Source organism: Bacillus rossius, chromosome 3, assembly GCF_032445375.1.
Source record: "Bacillus rossius redtenbacheri isolate Brsri chromosome 3, Brsri_v3, whole genome shotgun sequence".
In the NCBI taxonomy this organism is placed as follows: Eukaryota; Metazoa; Arthropoda; class Insecta; order Phasmatodea; family Bacillidae; genus Bacillus; species Bacillus rossius.
The window spans coordinates 86,592,089-86,612,558 of NC_086332.1; the positions used below are offsets into that span (position 1 = coordinate 86,592,089).

General features: G+C 34.9%; 1 protein-coding gene across 2 annotated transcripts in view; it reads right to left on the reverse strand.

Annotated features, from left to right (window-relative positions):
* Positions 1 to 7,288: 7,288 nt before the first annotated feature.
* Positions 7,289 to 20,470, reverse strand: part of LOC134531004 (uncharacterized) — a 53,381-nt gene continuing 40,199 nt past the window's right edge. For both annotated transcript variants that reach the window (XM_063366429.1, XM_063366430.1), the window contains 3 exons: positions 18,210 to 18,375; positions 10,633 to 10,818; positions 7,289 to 7,759 (listed from right to left, as the gene is read on the reverse strand). In XM_063366429.1, the coding sequence (XP_063222499.1) occupies positions 7,686 to 7,759; positions 10,633 to 10,818; positions 18,210 to 18,375 (426 nt within the window). In that variant the 3' untranslated portion in view covers positions 7,289 to 7,685. The remainder of the gene's footprint in view (positions 7,760 to 10,632; positions 10,819 to 18,209; positions 18,376 to 20,470) is intronic.

The following is a 20,470-nucleotide window of genomic DNA, read 5'->3' on the forward strand; positions in this document are numbered from 1 at the left end:
AAAGACAAACGCCAAATTTTAGCATTTTGTATTTCTTTTCTCTGTGTGAATAAAATAACAGTTCTTAACGTAGTTGCTAATACAGTACTATATTTCTAAAAAAAATTACGAAAACCCCTGACATCGTCACCATAACAATGATAAATTTGCAAAATAATTAAGGCACATCTTTTAATGCTACGAAGCACACTCTTAAGAGAAATGTTTAAACTTATGTTGGGATGTAACTAATATCTTAAAAGCATTGTGAAACCGTTACTTTGAGGGAAACCTTAATATACCAAACACCATACCATCCTTTAATCGAGTACGATTTTCGCTTCTAAAGACCCATTTGTCTTCAAAATGCACTGTACTGTGTAAGTAATAAATCAGTCTTAAAATCAGTTAATTATTTTGTCTTCCTATTTCGTATTCTAATTTAGATAAATATCAGATAAGCATCTGTTAAGCACTTGTATCATGACATCAAGGTATTATTTATCAGTAATTAATATTTCATTTTATTTTTTTGTTAACTAATGTGCATAGGGCAGTGCACTAGACATCACTACCAGTGTGTAGTGTTGCGTTACACTTTTTAACGCATTAGAGTTTACGTAAAATGATAAATCCAAAATTTCGTTTAAAAGTATAAATATCAGCGATCAATTTAATTAATGTCCAGTATAACTCAGCCAGTAAAACATATGGAAATATGTATAGGACCTGTTAACCTAAATACCGTATTTACTTGCATAATCGTCGCAGCAATTTTACCAAATTTTAAGGAGAAAAATTGAGGTGCGACCATTGAGGAAAAATTGAAAAAAAAATAAATTTTAAGTAAAAATTTTTTGTAAATCCCGTGAAAATGCTAAATTAAAGAAGTTAATATCTAGGTACATGGTACCTATACGTAATATTTATTTACAATACGTGCAAAATAAACAAAACAACTTTTGGTTACAAGAAGTTTGGCAAAATAAAAATATAGTATAAACACGACATTGCGAAAAAATCAATAAACAAAATACATTTAAAAAAACATTCAGTCTGAACACTAACCTAGTTTATCTATTCATTGTCTGAACTAAATTCTGATGTATCAGATTCATTTGCCGGGACGTCAACGTCATCTTAGTCGCAGCTATCGTCACGTGTTATTCAAATTGTCTTTTTTTTTCGCCAGTCACGAACATGTTTTTCACTTACTGAAAATTCTCTTTCCGTGGCCCGATTTCCGTGCTCTTCTGCAAATGTGACTACGCGCAACTTGAAAGCGGCAGTATACGAATAGTATTTACCCATATTTTCTCAAAATGAACTTTCTCAAACTCTGCAATTAGCGGTACTTTCCACTCCAATGCAAACGAGATAAACAATGGCATCGCAGCATCTTATCTTCCACACACATTCCTTCCTCCCACAAGGCCAATTAGGACATGCCGCTCAAGGTTGGACCAATGAGAAGCGCCACACGCCACGTGAAAGCAGGCTGTTCCATTGTGTTTACGGCTGTTCCGATCGCACCACACGCCACGTGAAAGCAGGCTGTTCCATTGTGTTTATGGCTGTTCCGATCGCACCACACGCCACATGAAAGCAGGCTGTTCCATTGTGTTTACGGCTGTTCCATTCGCGCCTCGCGCCTCAGTCGCCGTCAATAAATTAGGGTGCGACGATTATGAGGAGAATCTTAAATACCAAATTCATTACCTCAAACAATAGGTGCGACGATTAAGCGATGGCGACAATTATTCGAGTAAATACAGTATTTGTTAACAGTTAAACTGAACTAAGATGTGTTAGAGTGGTTTTTTCTCTCTCTGTATATTAGAGGTATGGGACATCAAAATAAGCATCTGTCGCCCATTTACTTTAAATACAGAATTATAAACTACATATTGTGAAAACATTCTGCAGCAGTTTTTGCTGAACGGAAAAACACGGATGAGAAGACGGATGAGAAGACAGACGAAATGTGTTTGGTAAATGATTTTTCGTCAAATGAAATGGAACAGGACAGTGCTTATCAAAATGAAATTACAGAACTACTTTTGTGCAAGGAAATGTATTTTACAAAGACATTTCAAGAGAAATCACCTTTAAATGAAATAGATCTTGCTGACATGGAAGAAATAGACTTAGATTTAGAGGCCAGGCCCCTTTCAAGTGACGAAATTTCTCTTGAAGGGCTGAAATATGTTTCTGGCTATATAGCTCACCGTTTCAGAAATAAATATCCTGACCTTGGCACTACGGATTTCAATTCGGAGGACGATAGCTGGATACATGTACAATCAAAGGGTAACTTAAAATGTCCCACTAATGAATTTTTTGAATTAATAAAGATCGCTGAAATGTGTTTTGATAATGTTCATGGCAACAATTTGTGCAAAAAAGAGCGGATTTTTGAATCACTGACTAAAATTATTTGCGGAACTACTGAAAATAAATATCCAGAAGAAGTTATATACTGTTTTGTCAGGACAAGAACGTATATGCGTATCAAGTATTTGAACATGAAATATTTTAACGAACAAGACCAAAACACAAAGAAAGAAATAAGATGAGGAAAACTACCCTCTAAGATTTTTCAGTGTGATAGTGTCCACTTTCCTTCACCATAATATGTATGTTCATAATTTATTTACGATGTTTTTTAATTACTATATTTAAGAAAAGCATTTATTGTGAATATCGCAGCAATTATGTAGGGCTTAAGGTATTTACTGTATTCCAAATATTGAGTATGTCATTTTTATTGCCTTTGTTAAAAATAATATATATGTTAACAATGTAACAAAATTGCGATATTTTTGTTATTACTATTGCAATTTCGTTTCTTGTAAACATTATTGTAGACTTTTTCATATTGAAATTAAATTTGCCATAGGGTTGTTTGTATTTTAATTTTACAGTTATAAGATTTTTTATATGTTGTTTACTGTTTACAAACATTTGAAAAATATTTCCTTAACCATATTTCCATTTCCATGGCAATAGTCTTGTTAGCTTTTCGGGTAACTCTTCTACATGGATAAGATGGTGCGAAATCTAAAACATATCACACCACCTTTACATAACTATAAAACTAAGAGGTGTTTTCTTTACATAATATTAAAGCACAATGTTTCCTTGTGGCGTAGGTGATTTAGAATTTCCATTTATCTAGAAAAATGGGCTTTCAGAATGTTTTTTAACACACAGTGTTTCGGAAGGTTTTTGAAGAAAAAAATTGACTACCCGTTTTATTTTTTTTGCAGCTGAATTTGGGCACGTGCATGAAATATAATTAATCCGTAGGAAGCGCAATGGTTTAAAGTATTGATGTTGAAGATTTGAAAAGATTTATTGAAATAGTGTGAGAGAACGAGCGAGTTGAGTGAGAAAATGTGCGGGAGTGGAGAGGTTAGCTCTCAGCCACGTGCGCAGTTACTGACAAAAAAATAATCCATTCCGCCTGCCCATGGCGAAGGATGAGTTAAAGAGAAACCTGCTAAACCTTCCCCTCTTCCGGGCACGATAGAACCTTATCGGCTGTGTGTTAGAGGGAGAGCGAGATACAATCTTCGAGGTTTTGTTAGTTACCGCTAGATGGCAGGCCGCAGAGCGACCACCAGCGACACCCTTCCCATATGAAGGCCATCTCGCCACTGACGAGCTGGAACTAAGCTCCTGACCTCCCTACATAGTAACGGTCACCCACATAGGCATCTAGACTCTTTAGTGGTCATATGATACAAAATTCATTGTTTTCGGGCCTGTGACGGTTTTTTACCGTGCACCAATCGCCTTAATTCCACAATATAATTTGCCTTGAGGTGCTTTATAGTGTATTAACAAGCATGTCGGAGTTATATGGCGTATCAACATGTGTTATTGTGTTTTCATTGCAATTCACTTTGCCCCTACTAATGATAAATTACAGTATATTTTTTTTTAGCAATTACCCTGCAAGCCATACGTTGTTGGCAACACTGATCTAGCAACAACAGATTAACCAAATTTGGAGCTTGAAGGAACTTGTGCTATGCAGCATTGCCTTGTGGTGATGTCATTTTCTGAATAAGCTGTGTACTATGCTTTTTCAATACACATTTTACAAAAAAATATATACATATATACCGTATTTACTCGTGTATAGCGCGCCCTCGTGTATAGCGCGCACCACGATTTTTGCAACAAATTCCAAAGAAAAAAAAATTTGAAATTTTTTTTCCCATAAATAAATTTTACTAACATTTTGTGGTACCTCATTATTTAAATTGATGTGTGGTGATGCGTCAGGAAAATACTTAAACTCTGCTGTGTAGACGGAAGATAATGAAGCGCTGTATCGTCACAACTGGTACGTGGGCGGGAGGAAGGGAGGCAGGCAGGAATGTGACACGGACTAGATGACTCACCGGTAGCAGCTGCGACGAAGCGAAGGAAGTGGAAGGGGGGGACTGGTGTCAACATTTTCTCTCTCTCTCTCTCTCTCTTTCTCTCTCTCTTTTATTTTACTAGCTGTAGAGGGTGAGGTCTAAAAATAAACAAGAGACCTGCGAGCTTGCGCGCGCGCGCGCACACGTGTGTGTGTGTGTGTGTGTGTGTGTGTGTGTGTGTGTGTGTGTGTGTGAGAGAGAGAGAGAGACCAGGTTGTGTGTGTGCGTGTGTGTGTGAAAGAGAGGCCTTGTTGCTTGTGCTATGTGTGGGGGCTGGCCAGAAACGTCACCCGTCACCCGGCAGTTAACGACTTCCACTCCTCCCCGCCTCCCCCCCCAATTTTTTTTTTTTCCGTGTATAGCGCGCATCCTTATTTTTTTCCTTTACTTGAGGGGAAAAAAGGGCGTGCTATACACGAGTATATACGGTATATGTGTGCTGTTTTTTTGTGTAAATAATGTATTAAACACTTCCAATCAGCTCTTTTTTTTTTAAGATAAAAATTACTTCAAAACAATATTAAATAAATGTAATACCATCGGACAATACTGTAAATAAATATTATTTTGAGAGTTAAAATATTGACTAAAAAGTATATACTGTATTTACTCGCATATAGGTCGCGGCAATTTTACCAGATTTGATGGGGGAAAAATGAAGTGCGACCTATATGTGAAGAAAATTTTTTTTTAATTTTTGAGGAATTTTTTTTGCAATACAGTATATTCTCGCCGATGCGACCCCCCTGATGCGTCCATTCCGTTTATACGACCTTTTTTTTGAGAAACTGTGAAAAATTTGAGCAGAGAAAGTCGAAAATTTGAGTAAATCGGCTGAAAAACAAGTCTGTTACACTTTGTTGGGCGCTATGTGTTCACGTTTATCTTGGCAAGAGCTGTACTGTAAGCAGGCAGGCATACAAAAGACGGCTAAAAATAGATACCACCCCTCTAGACTGTCCACGTGGCAGTGTCTAGCCGAGCTCGGCGCGTCCACTATTGCACGAAAAGCAGTCTCAGCTGTCATGTTATCTTACCCGCCCGCACGAAAAGCCACTGTGGTAGCTTCTGCGAGAGCATAAGAAACTCGTCCGGCCAGGCTGGCGGTAGCGGCGGCTTGACGTCATACGTGACGTGACACGACGCTTACCTTTCCCATTCCCTGCTAATTCTTCAAGGCTCATCCCTCCCAGAGCCACAAAACATGTAAAAACACCTTCCTACCCTTTCCCAACTAACATTTCAACACATTCCCTCCCTTATTTCAACCTTCTGCGTGAGAAACTGTCAGCATCCTCCTCCCCTCCCACACCGCGTGTGACAAAAGCTAGGTTGTATAGTCCATTCTCGGTAAAATAAATATTTTTATGGGCTTATACGACTGTCCTTCACCGTTAATAAATACTTTGTAAGTTTAAGTTATTATGATACAATTTGTTTATTAGTCACACAGCAGTTTCTGCTGAAAAATCACTAATACCTCGAATTTTATTGAATAGAAAAATTTAGCAGGGCCGTAAATATATTTATTTTACTGCATACATAGTTACTTTTCCATCTGCATTCCAATGTGTGTGTGTGTGTGTGTGTGTGTTGTTTATTTATTTATTTATTTTTTTTACGCTGTTAAGGGACGTGGAAAATATAATTGCGTGAGCTGTCAAAATAAACATCGCTGACGGCAAGGGCGGGAGCGCATCCTGCCGGTCTGTCGCTGTGATTATCTACTCCAAAAACATGTCATAGCATTTCAGGATAGCATTGTTCTTATATCTTTCCTTTATAGCCGAATGTTTTCTACCTGATCCACACAAGTTCCTTCGCCACGTTTTGAACGAAAATAACAACCAGCCGGCTAGCATAGCCGAACTCGCGTGACTTGAATTCACTTAGCTTGAGTATTTATCGGAACCCATAACGAAAACCGCTGTAGATATAAATAAATCATAACAGGCCTTTTTTATTCATAATTAAATTTACTACAACTTTTATTCTGTTCCTTTTTTCAATACAAAGCACTGTTTTCGAGTTATAGTCTACAATTAAGACATTTTAAGAAATCAGGAATCTAACTTGACTTCAATTTTCTATATTCGGTTATTACGAGTACTTGTTGTTACAACAATAATTTATCACGCCATTATCAGCTCTCGTAGTAGCGAAGTTTTACAGTACCCGTTAACTCTTTCGTGCACGGCGCGCCGGCCGTTCGCGTCATTAAATTACCGGTGCGACCTACATGGGGGGGAATCTTAAATACCAAATTCAAGACCTCAAATTATGGGTGCAATCTATATGCGATGGCGACCTATATGCGTAAATACGGTAATTGTATCTCCTATGTTCTGTGTGTTTATGGTATTCTTTAATGCAGGGTTGCTCCAATTTCAAAACAATATCCTTGTTTCATAATTCAAAACCTCCAACATTTACAAACTTTGGCCGACTTTCTGACACTCAAACGTTGGCTGTAAATTCATCATGGAAAATAACACAATCAGACCATAATTTTAATTATGATTTTTTGCTTGAATTTTTATAAAAAGCAGATAACAAATCGCATATATATGGTATTAAACATTTGCAATGAAATACAAAATGCAATACTTATAAAGTGGAACATTTGTAGAAATAGTCTAGATAAAAAAATTATGCTACAAAAATGTAATAATCCTATTGGGTGGGTGAACCCAAACCTTAATAAATAAGTAGCTTCGTTAGATCTATGTAAAACCTCTTTAAAAAAAGAGATCACGAATGTGTGTAAACTCTTTTCAGCAACTTGGTACAACTAGCATAATGCAAATGATCAATTACACTATCAGGGTGTGTGAATACAAATCAGATGACTTTCAAACAAATAAAACCTCAATAACTTATCATCAACATATAAAATTCTGAATGTTTATTTCAAAATGACAATAATAACACATTTCCAACAGTAAATAATTTTTGCGGCTTATTGCAAGGATTAAGCCTATGTTGTTTGCATTGACCTTTACTTAAACTTTAATTAACTGCACTATGAAAAAATTAATTTACATTTTAACCTGTGATTTGGCCATGAAGTAAAAACGGTGGTAAAGTAAAGTATCAAAACAATTTCTGGTTGTACACACAGAAAAATCTTCATGAACACAACACATTGTGTGAAAATTAAACTCACAGTCATGCTCTACTCTGACAGGCCCGATTCAGCCATAAATTCAATTAGAATTTTCTAAATAACTTCCTTTACAACAATGTTAGTCTACCGGTTGCTGTGTAGCCTCATTAGTGAGTTCGTTTGACAAGACTGTCCTTATGGGCCGCTTTCAGTTTCAACTGTCGATCCAACAAGGTCTTGGCTGGAAAAAAACAAGTAAAATTCTTCATAGTCACACATTTCAAACACAATCACACAAATCAAGCACTGCTAGCAGCAGAGTCACTACAAATGTAACCCAGTTAAAATAACATTTTGTGTGAACTGTGAAGGTTTCCATTTATGATCTTCTAATGTAGGTAAGTTGTTTGCATTTGTTCCTACTGATTGTTGGAAACAGTTTTAAGTGATTGACGTGAAATATGCATTTATGCACATTAGTGCCTATATGTACTATCTTATTTTGTTAGATATATTTAAGCATTTTCACGAAAACCACAGCAAAAATTCCCAAATTAAAAATCCTCAAGATTTTGGATTTCTCAGAGTTGGCAGCTATGGGAGTTCCATTTCCAAGTTGAACATTGCCCCAGGACGAACGGTGAGCCTCCCCCACCCCTCCAAGTCTCTGTCTAGATGTCACATCCAGTCCCCCAGGGAAGACAGAGCCAAGGGGAATCCAGAAGTATGTCTCCCCGACCCAGGAACACCAGCACCACCAACAAAATGATGCCACACACCTCCAGGTCAGCACGAGGGAAAGTGGTGGTGGCGGCGGCGGAGAGGGGGGTGGGGGTGGAAATTCTTCAAGGCCCAACAAAACCACCCCAGCACAAGAGACCTCCTAGACCAGTATTAAGATCACTACCAAGAGATGGACCGGACCTCCCCCATGCGACGGAGCTGAGAACTATGGCTGCCGTCACAGCAGTAAGCAGTGCTTCACATCACGCAGGGACCCACAAGACTGTGGCCAGTGCGCACTGGCAACGGTTTTCAGACGTTCAATTTGGTTTATTTTTGCAAAATTATTATTTTTTTTTGTTAGTTTACAACTTAATATTTATGTTTTAAAAGGCTATTTAGGTAAAGACAGAAGGTAAGACTGGCATCGTTGCGAATTTTGTTTCTAAGAACTGCGAGTGGCATTGACGTCACAAAGACCTGTTGTGCCTGATTTCCTTAATACTTGGCCATGCTGAATAATAAACACAATGTGCCAAATAATTATGTCTTTAAGGTAAATAGAGGTATAACTGTAAAAACATTTTATACAACATTGCAAGTTGTGTGCAATCGCTTAATTCGACTTCCCAGTAACTTTTTACGGCAGAGTCTGTCAAAGCACTGGGCGGAGGGCCTAGTACCCCGAGTGGGGACTAGCTGATGGTGGAAAGAGGAAGGAGCCACAGAACCACCAGCCTACACACAATCATTCTGCATTCAAATTTCATGGGACATGAATTGGCTTCTGCCATCTCAAATAATGAAAATATTATTAGTTATGCACAAATATGGGTGAATATTAAAGCTGGATGGGATCCCTGCTTTTTCACAAAAAAACCAAGGAAGTTTCTTACACAAAATGTGAGTCAGGAAATTACTTTTATCCTTTCCCAATTTTATTACAGTAGTATGATGCATGTCCACATGCGAAACTTGTTAGCAAACCATTTTATATATATATATATATATATAATTATATATATATATATATATATAATCCATATATATATATAATCCAATACAAATATATATATATATATATTAAAAAAATTAATTTTATCATAATTCAATACATGCATGTGATAGAAAACCCACTTTAGAGATATTAAACACATAAGAAACAGTTTTGTCTGTGTACCAGTGATGACCAAAAAAACGCTACAACCATGGACTAAATCAACAAAAAAAAAACCACTGTAACTGTCATGCTATAGACAAAATGTGAGGACGGTAATGGAAACAATATTTAAATCTATAGTTACAATCTGTCTACCACCATGTTCACTTGTAGCTTACTTGCTGCATTTATCTATGAGACTATGACACTATACAGGTTGCAACTTGCACTTTGAAAGCAACATCAAAAAATGTAAATTAAAGTGCCAGAATTGAGAGAAAATATGTTGTAACTGTGTTTATAATATTGACAAATATGTATGTGGTCATTGTAAATAACTCAAATGAGTGAATAACTTTAATTAAAAAGGTAAATATGAGCTAATTTAGTCACTATTTTGGAAAATTAGGCTTTTTGTTATAAAATTAAATAACGTTAGTCTTATTTCATGGTATCTTGCAGTCCTTCAAATATATTTGCTTCTATCAATGTATAACCACAAGATTTGGGCCTAGCAATAAAAAAGATAACATTTTTCCTTTAAAAGAGTGAGTAAATTTCTGAAATTTGTTACCTCAAATAATTAACAATCGAGTCCTGTTTCCCACTGGAATTTATTTTCCTTCCCAAAATTTTACCAAACTAAAATTTTCCATCCTGCCTGGCTCTAGTGAATATCTAATAATAAAAAAGGCTACATTAATGAGGGAGGGGGGGAAGAGAAAATCTGCTAGCATGACCAAGTGTGAAGAGTAAAGGTAAAAGTGTAGGTAAGAGAGATTTGTGAGAAAGTTAAGTGTAAGAATAGGTATGTGTATGTGGCAGACTGACAGTTAAGTATAAATGTTTGTGTGTGTTCAAGTATATGTGCCAGCATCCATCTGAGTGCAAGGGTAGAATATTATTACACACTATTTAAGCTACAAGAAGTAAACAACGGATACCATAACATATTAGTCTCATTACCTTTGAATGAACTGCAGAGATACTATCTAAACAAGGCTATTTAAACTATTTTGACCATTTTTAGCTTGTAAAAATTACATAAATGCAACTAATATAACAATGCAGGCACAAAATATATGTTTTCTATCTTAAAAAAAAAAGTATTTTCCTTGCAATTTTTTTTTCTGAGAGCACAATCAAGGCATAAATGCCAATCTAACAGATAACATTTTACTAGGAAGTCTTACGAAAACAGAAATATAATCTACGACAAGCAGCACTCGTACCAGGCTCTCTCCGGATACGACTGCCGTACAGCATGTTCTGGCGGAAGTCGGCGGACGCCTTTGCAAGTGCCGGTGCAGCCTTCCCCATCTTGTTGAGGGGCATCACCCCAAACTGCACGGTCGTGCCCGTCTCCAATGGAATGAAGTCGGCGTCTGTAGTCACGTGGAAACCATCCACACTGTGGCCTAAAAGAGAACCATACACAACTTTCTTCACAAAGTGTGTAGCCACAGGAATGTCGACAGAAAATTAGCATGTTGCTTCACAATGGGTAGGGGTGTTCAAATTTTGTTAATGATGAAATTGTGAAATTTTAAGAATTCACTTGCACATGATACGTAATACAAATAATAACCTTACTTGGTCGTGATTACAAGTTAATATACTGCAATTCGTTTTAACAAAATTTGCTGTGATGGGCAAAATTTGCAATGTTTTATGAAATAACGTGGAATAGCGATATTTACGTGAAATTAACTTTTTTCTGCAAAAAAAAGTTGAATTATTCTGAAACATGTATAAACCATGGTTTCCAATACAAAGCAGTAATGCGCGCACAGCCATCTTGATTGCTTGTTTTTCTGATATGCCTATAGAGTAAAGAATAGCGATAAATGCCAGCAATTCAGCCATTCTCGAAAAATTGTAGTTGGCTTTGTTAGTTACTATTATGAAATGTCAAACATTGAATTAGTGGTACAGAAATACTCTACGAGTTTATTCAGATAAGTGCGTAGCTGACAACAATAAGTTCTTTAACATTTACAAGTTGATGTAATGTGTATCTCTTTAGCATTCTTTGATCATTTCCAGAGTTAATCGTTTCACGGTGTGTTAATAAAGCGTACAAAATGCAGAATGTTGTGTTTTTGAAAAAGTTAAGAGAGTATGAAAACAAATGGTTTAAAGTTTTCAATAAAGAAAAAGGCATTATGATGTGCAAGTTTTGTAACATGCTCGCTTAGATTGGGAAAAAAAAGGTGCAAAAAAAAATTAGATGAGTGAAAAAAAAAAAGTAAATTTAGAGAATTCCACAAAGTAAACAAAGATAGATGCCAGGTATTGGGTTCTGGAACTAAGCGTAAAGTTACTTTAGAAGAAAAGTATCTCTTCGTAAGAAAGTTAAGGCGTACAGTAGCTGAGGACACAGTTTGCGCTTTTGTTAAAGCGAACAAACCACTGCAAAAACTAAACAATTCAGCCAAAAGGAAATGGCTGAATGAATATTAGCCCGGTCAAGTTAGCCCAAAAAATAGGAGTACCCTTGCATTAATTCACAAGATGAAAATTTACAAGCACGTAAGGGATACCACTCTAATGAAATCCTGAAAAGTCCCCATTGATCCCATGTGTGCAAAAAATTTTATTCAAGGTCAGAGGTCACAAAAAAGGTTTTTTTTTTTTTTTTTTTTTTTTTTAACTTTTTGGCTAAACGGTTAGTTTTACAATAAAAATAGCTCAGACTAAAATGATATTTCAGTATAAAGCTTTCTCAACACTAAATAATAAATACTTGTAATCTGAGCTAGGCACTTTTCAGATCAAAAGTGGTTGCAAATTAAAATGAGTACAGATTTCTCAAGTCAAGCAGAGTTTAAGGGGTTATTTAAAAAAGTTTGAGTTGAATTTGAATAAAATATATACAGCAGCCCCAAAAAGTTAATTTATGATGGTTTCATAAAGTTTAATTTTAAACACATCATATATTCCACTGTGTGTGTTTGTTTTATCTATCCAGTAATAGAGTTTAAACAAACAAACAAAAAAAAATTATGTGTACTGTTATGGCACATTCAGCAAAGTCTAGTTAAATTTACTTTTACTCTCTAATGACTTCAGATTTTGGAATGAAAAGTAACCTTCCACAAATACTCTATCTCAAGTTTTACAAAGAACAAGAACAGTCTTTAAAGAATGACACACACTACTGTTAAAGAGTTGTTTTCTGTGTTCTCATTCAAATAGCTTACTTACAGAACTCTTAAAAGCTTGTGTAACTGATATGTTACAGAGCTTATTAGTACATTTATGAGCATCTAATTCCTGCATTGTAAAATTACAGAAGAAATTATATTTTTTTGGGCAAAATATAATTTAGTGTTGCATGATTATTAGCTTAGCACATAGGAAAAATTATGGTTCTTTGCAATATTAATTATGTATGGAGAAAGTGTAATAATTTTTTTTTATAATCAGTATGTCTATGGAGAGTTTAAAAGAATGGAATAAAATATAACATTTTGTTAAAAAAAAAGTTAATGTTGGAAAAACTTCTAATGATTGAGTGGTGAAAGTTTATATGTTGATGCGGCTCCAGGACTGATTATTTATAGCACCATGTATTGTCATAAAATTAAGGTAAATAAGAATAGAAACAATAATTGTAGCTTATAGCTAGAATATTGAAAATCTGGTACATATTCCCAATGTTAAAATTTGATTCAGAAAATTGTTGTCTGCATTCTTCACCCAGAGGTTGAGTGTAGTGATTATGCTCGTATTCGAAAGAGCTATGCCTTACAATTAAATTTAAAAAAAAAATTTATTAAAGTGAAATTATCACAGATTATTACAGTGGAATAATTTCAGTATGTATATTTTCTGTGCCATTAAATGGACGTCTGCAAACTTGTACACACATAGCACGTGAGATAATATATGTGAAAAAATTAAACAGCTCCATTTAAAATTGTTTGGGTTCTTGGCTGTACAGTAACAAATTATAATATTTATTCTTCCTGTGGTCGCTAGTTGCGTGCAATCAGTGTAAATAATGTGGCTGTAGGGCATTATAGGGCATATGGGGACACCGCGCTGCAGGTGGGGACCCGGAAGCCATCTTGAATGACCATGATCTTGGTGACCAACATAGATGACCTTGACCCATGCAGCCAACACATACAATCACTCCTGTTGCACTTTTCGTTAGGGTCATCACCATCAAGAATTGTCAGGATTGGATCAGTAGTACAGAGATTACCCTTTGCATACAAACACTTCCTTTTTATAATAGTAGTGTAGATATAGTAAAAAATTTTTATTATATATATATCAGAAGTAATTTTCATTTGCACAATATTAAAAGAAATTTAAGTTTTAAAAAAAATATTCTGAGTATATTCAATTAAAGTGTTTCTTATATTCATATTTTATCAATGCGCCTTAGGTGCCTCAAAAGAGACAGAAAAAAAGTTGCAAACAAAGTTGAAACTAATATGGTAACTTTCAGTCCTCTCATTATACATTGGCAGAAACCCGCTCCTCGATGTAACACTGTTCGAATGGCGCAGTTTTTAAGTAATGATACCAATAAATTATGGCATGATTTGAAGAAGCGCGGTAATAGATTCGAAGTAGCGCTTTTTACTTTTACGTGAATTTTTATTTTCATGCACGTATAATGGCAACAGCACTTATGGAGTATACCAATCCCTCACTTAGCACGTCTTCAGATTGCCCGAATTCATTTAGCGCAATGTTAACTTTATTGCCCCAGTCTTGAATAGCACATCTGTAAATTTAAGTTAGCGCGAAATCTCTGCAGGCATAAAAAAAGTCGGGTATGACGGCACAAAGTCTGTTTCAACTTCTGTAAACAACAGATGTGCCGTGGCATACAGTTATCCATACAAGGGGGGGAAGAGATTCACGTGCAGGTCTGACTACGTTATCGGCTGTTGTACAAACATCAGCTATGGCAAGTTCAGTTGGGGCTATGGAGTGCAAAGGACCACACGTATGCTTCCGTGCCTGCACCATTATCACCCAGCTACAGACCAGGCCGTGATGAACTTCAGTCTAACCAGTGGCAGGGAACTCGCATAACACAAAGAAACGTCAGCCCATTCGTCTGCTGATAACTGTACGTGCGCAAGCACCTGCAGTGGGAATTATAGTGGAATCATGACTTCCAAGTGAGAGCATAATGCATCGTGTTCAAGCATTTGAGACAAAACTAGAAGTACTATGGCATGCAGAATGTCATGAAGGCCACACTTATGTTTGTCGCACTTTAGTTTTAAGCAAATCAACTGTGCGCACAATCATACAAAATAAGGACTCTATAAAACGTTTATATAAGTCTGATACTATTGGTTGTACTAGTGGGAATATATTTGACATTAGATACCGGAACAGAAATGAACATATGATTCACATGGAAAAGGTTGTTAAATGAATGTACAATGAAAATAAATCACAGGCTTGACAGGATTGATGTGAACCACGTGGTGATACACGAATAAACACTTTAATTTTTTAAAAATGAAAATATAAATATCCGGACAGTAATATAATTTTCATTGCCAGGAAAGGATGGTTTGGAAAATTCGCAGAAAGGTACACGACGTGAGTTGAAGGTCATGCCCGCACGTTAAGTCAACCAGCCGACTGATGATAACTATCTTCCGTTACAAAGTGTCGAATTTGTCATATAAAGTATTCGATGGTAGGCTTATAAAGATAAATGGTGTGACATATTTATCATTGAGTGTTATTCTATGCATTTATATTACGTGAAGAATATTTCCCTACACATTTTGGAAAACATTAAGTAAATTAGCCTTGCTATTTATGGAGACCAGCGCTTCAGAATACGCGATTTTGGATAACAAAAATATTTTTAGGAAGGCATTAGTCGTGCTAAATTAAATACAACATAACAAATTAATGTGACGAATCAATAAAAAAATATTTTGCTCTTTCCATAAAAGCTATTTATTTCCTTAATTGTAGTGGTGCACCGATATGACTTTACCGATTACCGATTCGATTACCGATTATGAGAGCAATAATCGGCAGATACCGATTCAGTTACCGATTATAATGAAGAAATTTTTTTAAGTGTAATAATGCACACAAAATTTTTTATTCCCATGTGAATTTAATAACAAGATTAAGTAAAATTGAGAATACAGTTATAATAACAGTATAAAAATATATAAAATACACAATTAAGTCATTAAAAGGGGAAATTAAATTAAATTCTATTTAAATATTTGTTATTGTAAACAACTTGAACTACAGTCTAATAATAATTACAATTATTGTAATTTACAATGGGTAAGTTTTTGTTGCGGAAAACCAGCATTATTATCGTCTATCACATCAGGTTGCATCAAGAAATTACCGTTTAACAATGTAAACATGCTGCTATATTTTGTTCACTTGAGTTTATAGAAAAAATGTTTCCACACTTCACTTATTTTCTCCCTACTCGCCATCTCACTATAATTATATAAAAATGACTAAAAACCAATTCTAGCACATGTGATTTTATTTATGTTGACTGAATATATAAAATTATAAATACTTTTTCACTTTTCACGTCACATACAAATAACAAACGGATAATGTTACCAAAGACGCCCATAACGAGTTTGTAAAACGCAGTGATACAAACTAGAAGGTATCGGGACCACGAATTTGAACCACTACTACGACTCGAAAAGATCGATTGTCATAGAATCCACTGCAACTGCTTGTGGTATTTTGATTGCGTGCCATCTATTTTACTTCTCTGGCTATACGTAATGTACAAGGCCACTAAACAAAAGACGAAACGTAAATAAACATGTAAGAAAAATGCATTTTTTTATTGTTTGAGGCAATGAGATTTATTAAACTTAACGAAATATCTGTAATTATGATATGACGCAGTTATATGAATTATGTAATATATACAAATATTACCGTATTTCATCCTAAAATGTGTAACAAAATATTACACGGTAAAAACCTACTTAATTACGCCGGGACGTAAATAATCGGCAAAGTAATCGTTGAGATAATCGCCGATTACGATTAATCGGTAAGTACCCATAATCGCCGATTACGATTCATCGGTATCCGCATCGGTACACCACTACTTAATTGCATATTTATCTCTGACGAAGGCCCAAGTGTTCAGCAAACGTTTATATTACGCTTTCCCGTATGTCAGCAAAGACTCTGGAGAGAAAATCTCTAAGCTTCCAGGGCTATTTTACCTCGCGCTACTAAGATGCACTTGTGACAAATAATGGCCGAAACAAATTTATAAACAAAAGAGTCAGGAATTATGTTAACAGGTGTAATTATTTTTCTAACAGAAAACATTTAGTTTATGATTTTTAAATCTTATAAAAATATAAATACATCTCATATATTAATACAATTATTTTTTTTTAAATCGGAAATGTTGTTAGAGCTTATGTTATGCCCAAGCCCTATTATGTAAACAATGCTCTCCATGAATTTTTTGAATCTAATTTTAGATTTTTTACCTCAAAAAGAATATGTACCAACATTTATTTAAATGTACTTCAAATGTATTTAGACTGTAAATTGATTTTAACGGGATTAGAGTCTTTATTAAAATGTTTGTCAGCCAGCACACTTACCTGATTGGAAAACAAATTATTTTGATTAAAATACTCTCCTACGGAAAAACCGTATTTGAACAGCACTGTTTTGATTAGCTCTTCGTTTTCCTGGAATGAATTAGGGTGTTACTTTGAGGGGTGGGTGTACTGTCTGTTTATTGCTGACTGAAATGTTATCATATCTGGCCATTTGTAAAATAAGGTAAACTACAATATAAACAAAGCATGTAAGCAAAATGGTAGGCTACAAAAATTATTACATTTTAATTTTTGATTGTCAAAAATGTTGAAACAGAAAATAAGAAAATGTAATTCTCCGCAGTCAGGATTTTGATGCCAACCAATAAACCAGACATGTACAGCCCTATTCATAATTAAATGTTATTTTTGCCCTTCTATGGTAATTTTTATACTTGGGAGAAAACTCAAATTTTTAAATAAATGTAATTATACAAATCTCTATAAAATGTTATATTGAAGTTTCCATTAAAAGCCTATGAAAATCATATTGCGTGCATACTTTTAGCTAAAATTTGTCACTTTTTGCTTACACTTAGATTTTCGTGCAAAAATACATTTAACATGACCTTCTATGATACCTTTTGTTAGAAGACTATATGGCCAGTAAAATAAATTATATATATCAAAAAGATCACTTTTTCCCTTGCAACAAGTTTCTGAAAATTGACTTTCTGCTAGTGGGTTGTAAAAAAATTGGCACCAATCCATGATTATGCTTCCTTTGGAAATGAGAGACATTTTACAGCCTTTTTAAATTTCAATTTATTCATAATAAGTACTGTGTTTAAATAAAATTAGTATGTATTTCAATAACAAACCTAAAAAAGTTTTCATAAGAAACCATTTAATGATCAAAATACAGGTTTAAACCGTGTGAGTTAATATCATCACTTAAGAAGCACCACCACCTAAGTGACTTTTTTCTTAAATTAGTTAGTTTATTGTTACTCCATTTAAACGTAAGCATTCAGCAATTTTCTCACAAAGTAAATTCACCGAAAATCTAACAGAACGTGCTGCTATGTTTTTTTTTTTTTTTTAACTTCGGCTACCATTCAGTTTCAGCATGGCGCATAAAGTTATTAAGCTCCCCTGAAAAACTGGCATTTTGTCACATAGGCGGTGTTGTTTCTTAAGCAACGACATGCTTTACTGTCCCTCGAAAACATCAACCACCAAACCAGCCCTTGTACCTGTGTCCTTCCAATGTTTTCTCTTGGTCTGTTTGTGCGTGTCCTTGACGACCGCGGTCGCCTTAGGCAGGCAATGCCTCGGCTGACCACCGTCCAACTGGCTCAGAATGTCCTCCGGCAGCCTCCTCAGTTTGCTGCTGCTCTTCGCCAGGTCTTCAACGATCCACTGCACAGTCAAGCAAGTCAGCCCTCCACATGTTATGTTTACTGTGTCGAAACAATCATCTGATTTGTTGTTTTGTCAACTTTCATTCCAGTTTTTCCATCTGACATAATAATTATATATAAGCTTCAGTATTTGTAATTTCTATGGTTTGCTATCATGGGTGCCACAAAGCACTTATTTTTTGAGGGGGACCGTGAGATTTTCTCTCAGTATTTGAAGTCAATAACAAGCCTTTTGTGAAGAGTTACTTCGAACATATTATGATACCAAAATGTGTTGAAAATAAATGTTATTCTACTGTGTATTTAAATGAGTAGGTCAATAATAATTTACTGTAATCAAAGAATCAAACTGCCTAAATCAACATATGTAGAAAGCAAAATTAACATCATTAATATAAATAATTACAAAAACTATAAACTAGGGCATAAGACCTACACTTTCCATTCAATTAAGAATTTTGGCATACATTTTCTAAGAGTCAAAGATTGATTCTCAAACAATATCTAAAAAGTGCACACATTTCCTCAGATTGAAAGGCGTGAGATGACATCATGCCAATATCGCACTCCTTGTATTTGTACGATGGCTCATGTGCAACACAATGCTTAGGCTTGTGATTTAACACCATGAGTCCATGATCATACTTATGTCCAAGATATATTTATAAAAATTAATTTCCAACCCATTAAGAATAATTTTAACTTTCTCATAGTGCACTTTCATTAAATATTATGTGTTAATAGGTTCTCTTGCTTTATTTGGGTATACGTTAGGCATTAAAAATAACCATCTTTGGTGACATTTTGTTCAGAAAACATTTAAATAGTGAAATTATTAAATATTTTGACAGTAAAACTTTTTATTTTATTACAACAATTCACTAATATAGTCTTCGAAATTGACTTCGGATAGCATCTTGACAAAGCTAAAACATTCTTAATTTATGTTTCAAACATTTTTGCACATATCGTGGGCTTACAAGGAAAAGGCACTAAGTCCAAAAATGCAGAAAATTATATTTTCATAGTAATAAGTCCAAAAGTATGTGTTTTATGTACAGGGAAAAAGCACTAAGTCATATCTCATAACAACACCTCAACAATGTAAAAACATAAAATCACTAAGTCCGATGTAGACTCGTATTGTCAGAGAAAAAGCACTAAGTGCACTTAATGCTTTTTGTCTGTATACTTTAATTCAAATCTACAATGAATTGTATAAGCAGAATGCATTAAGTCAATAATCGATACTATGTCAATAATCGATCACATAGATCAATAGGGATCTAGTAAGCAGTGATCAACAGTGTTTAATGTAGGTCAGGTTAATTTACATGGGTGATGAACAATAATGTGTTACTAGAATGAATAGAGGAAGAATTATTGTGGAGTTAGCTTTGAAGCAAGCTAATGAAGTAGCAGGTAAGCAATTCTTTAAATAACATTAATTTGTGGAATTAACATTAAGTTTAATGATTTCAGGTTATAGTGTAGTAAAAAGCTTAGTGGCAACTGTAAAACAGTTGCCATTTTTACCATTTTCAAAACAATTAGAAAGAGATTATTGTTTTGAATTAGCTCATGTAAATGGGAAATCAAATCTAACTGATCCATCAAAATTTGGCATCGTGTTGAATACAGTCTCAATTGAATTCCCATGTAAACACGCAATGTATTAAAAATGTTTGTAAATAGACCAATGGCTTTGGAGTTTACCTGTTTAGCCAGTAAACCACTGAATTAAAAGTAGATAAAATATTTTATTGATAGTTTCCATTATCAATTCATTAAAACTATTCTTACGTACTGAATTGCAACATTGACAATGTGTGTTGCAAATGAATAGTTTTCGGGCTACTGGAATATAATTTACTGCAACAATTATGTTCCAGGATGCAGCACACAAATAAATTCCCCAGAAAGTTCATCAATTACCAGCGAACAAGAAGCTGTTTCAAACACTTTACGTCATGATGTTCTCGGAAGTGATTTTTCAGATGTGGATCCTGATTACAAGCCTGACTCTGACATGTCAGAAGGTAACTCTATAATGTCAATACATAAGGCGTATGAAAATTATTGTAATATACATT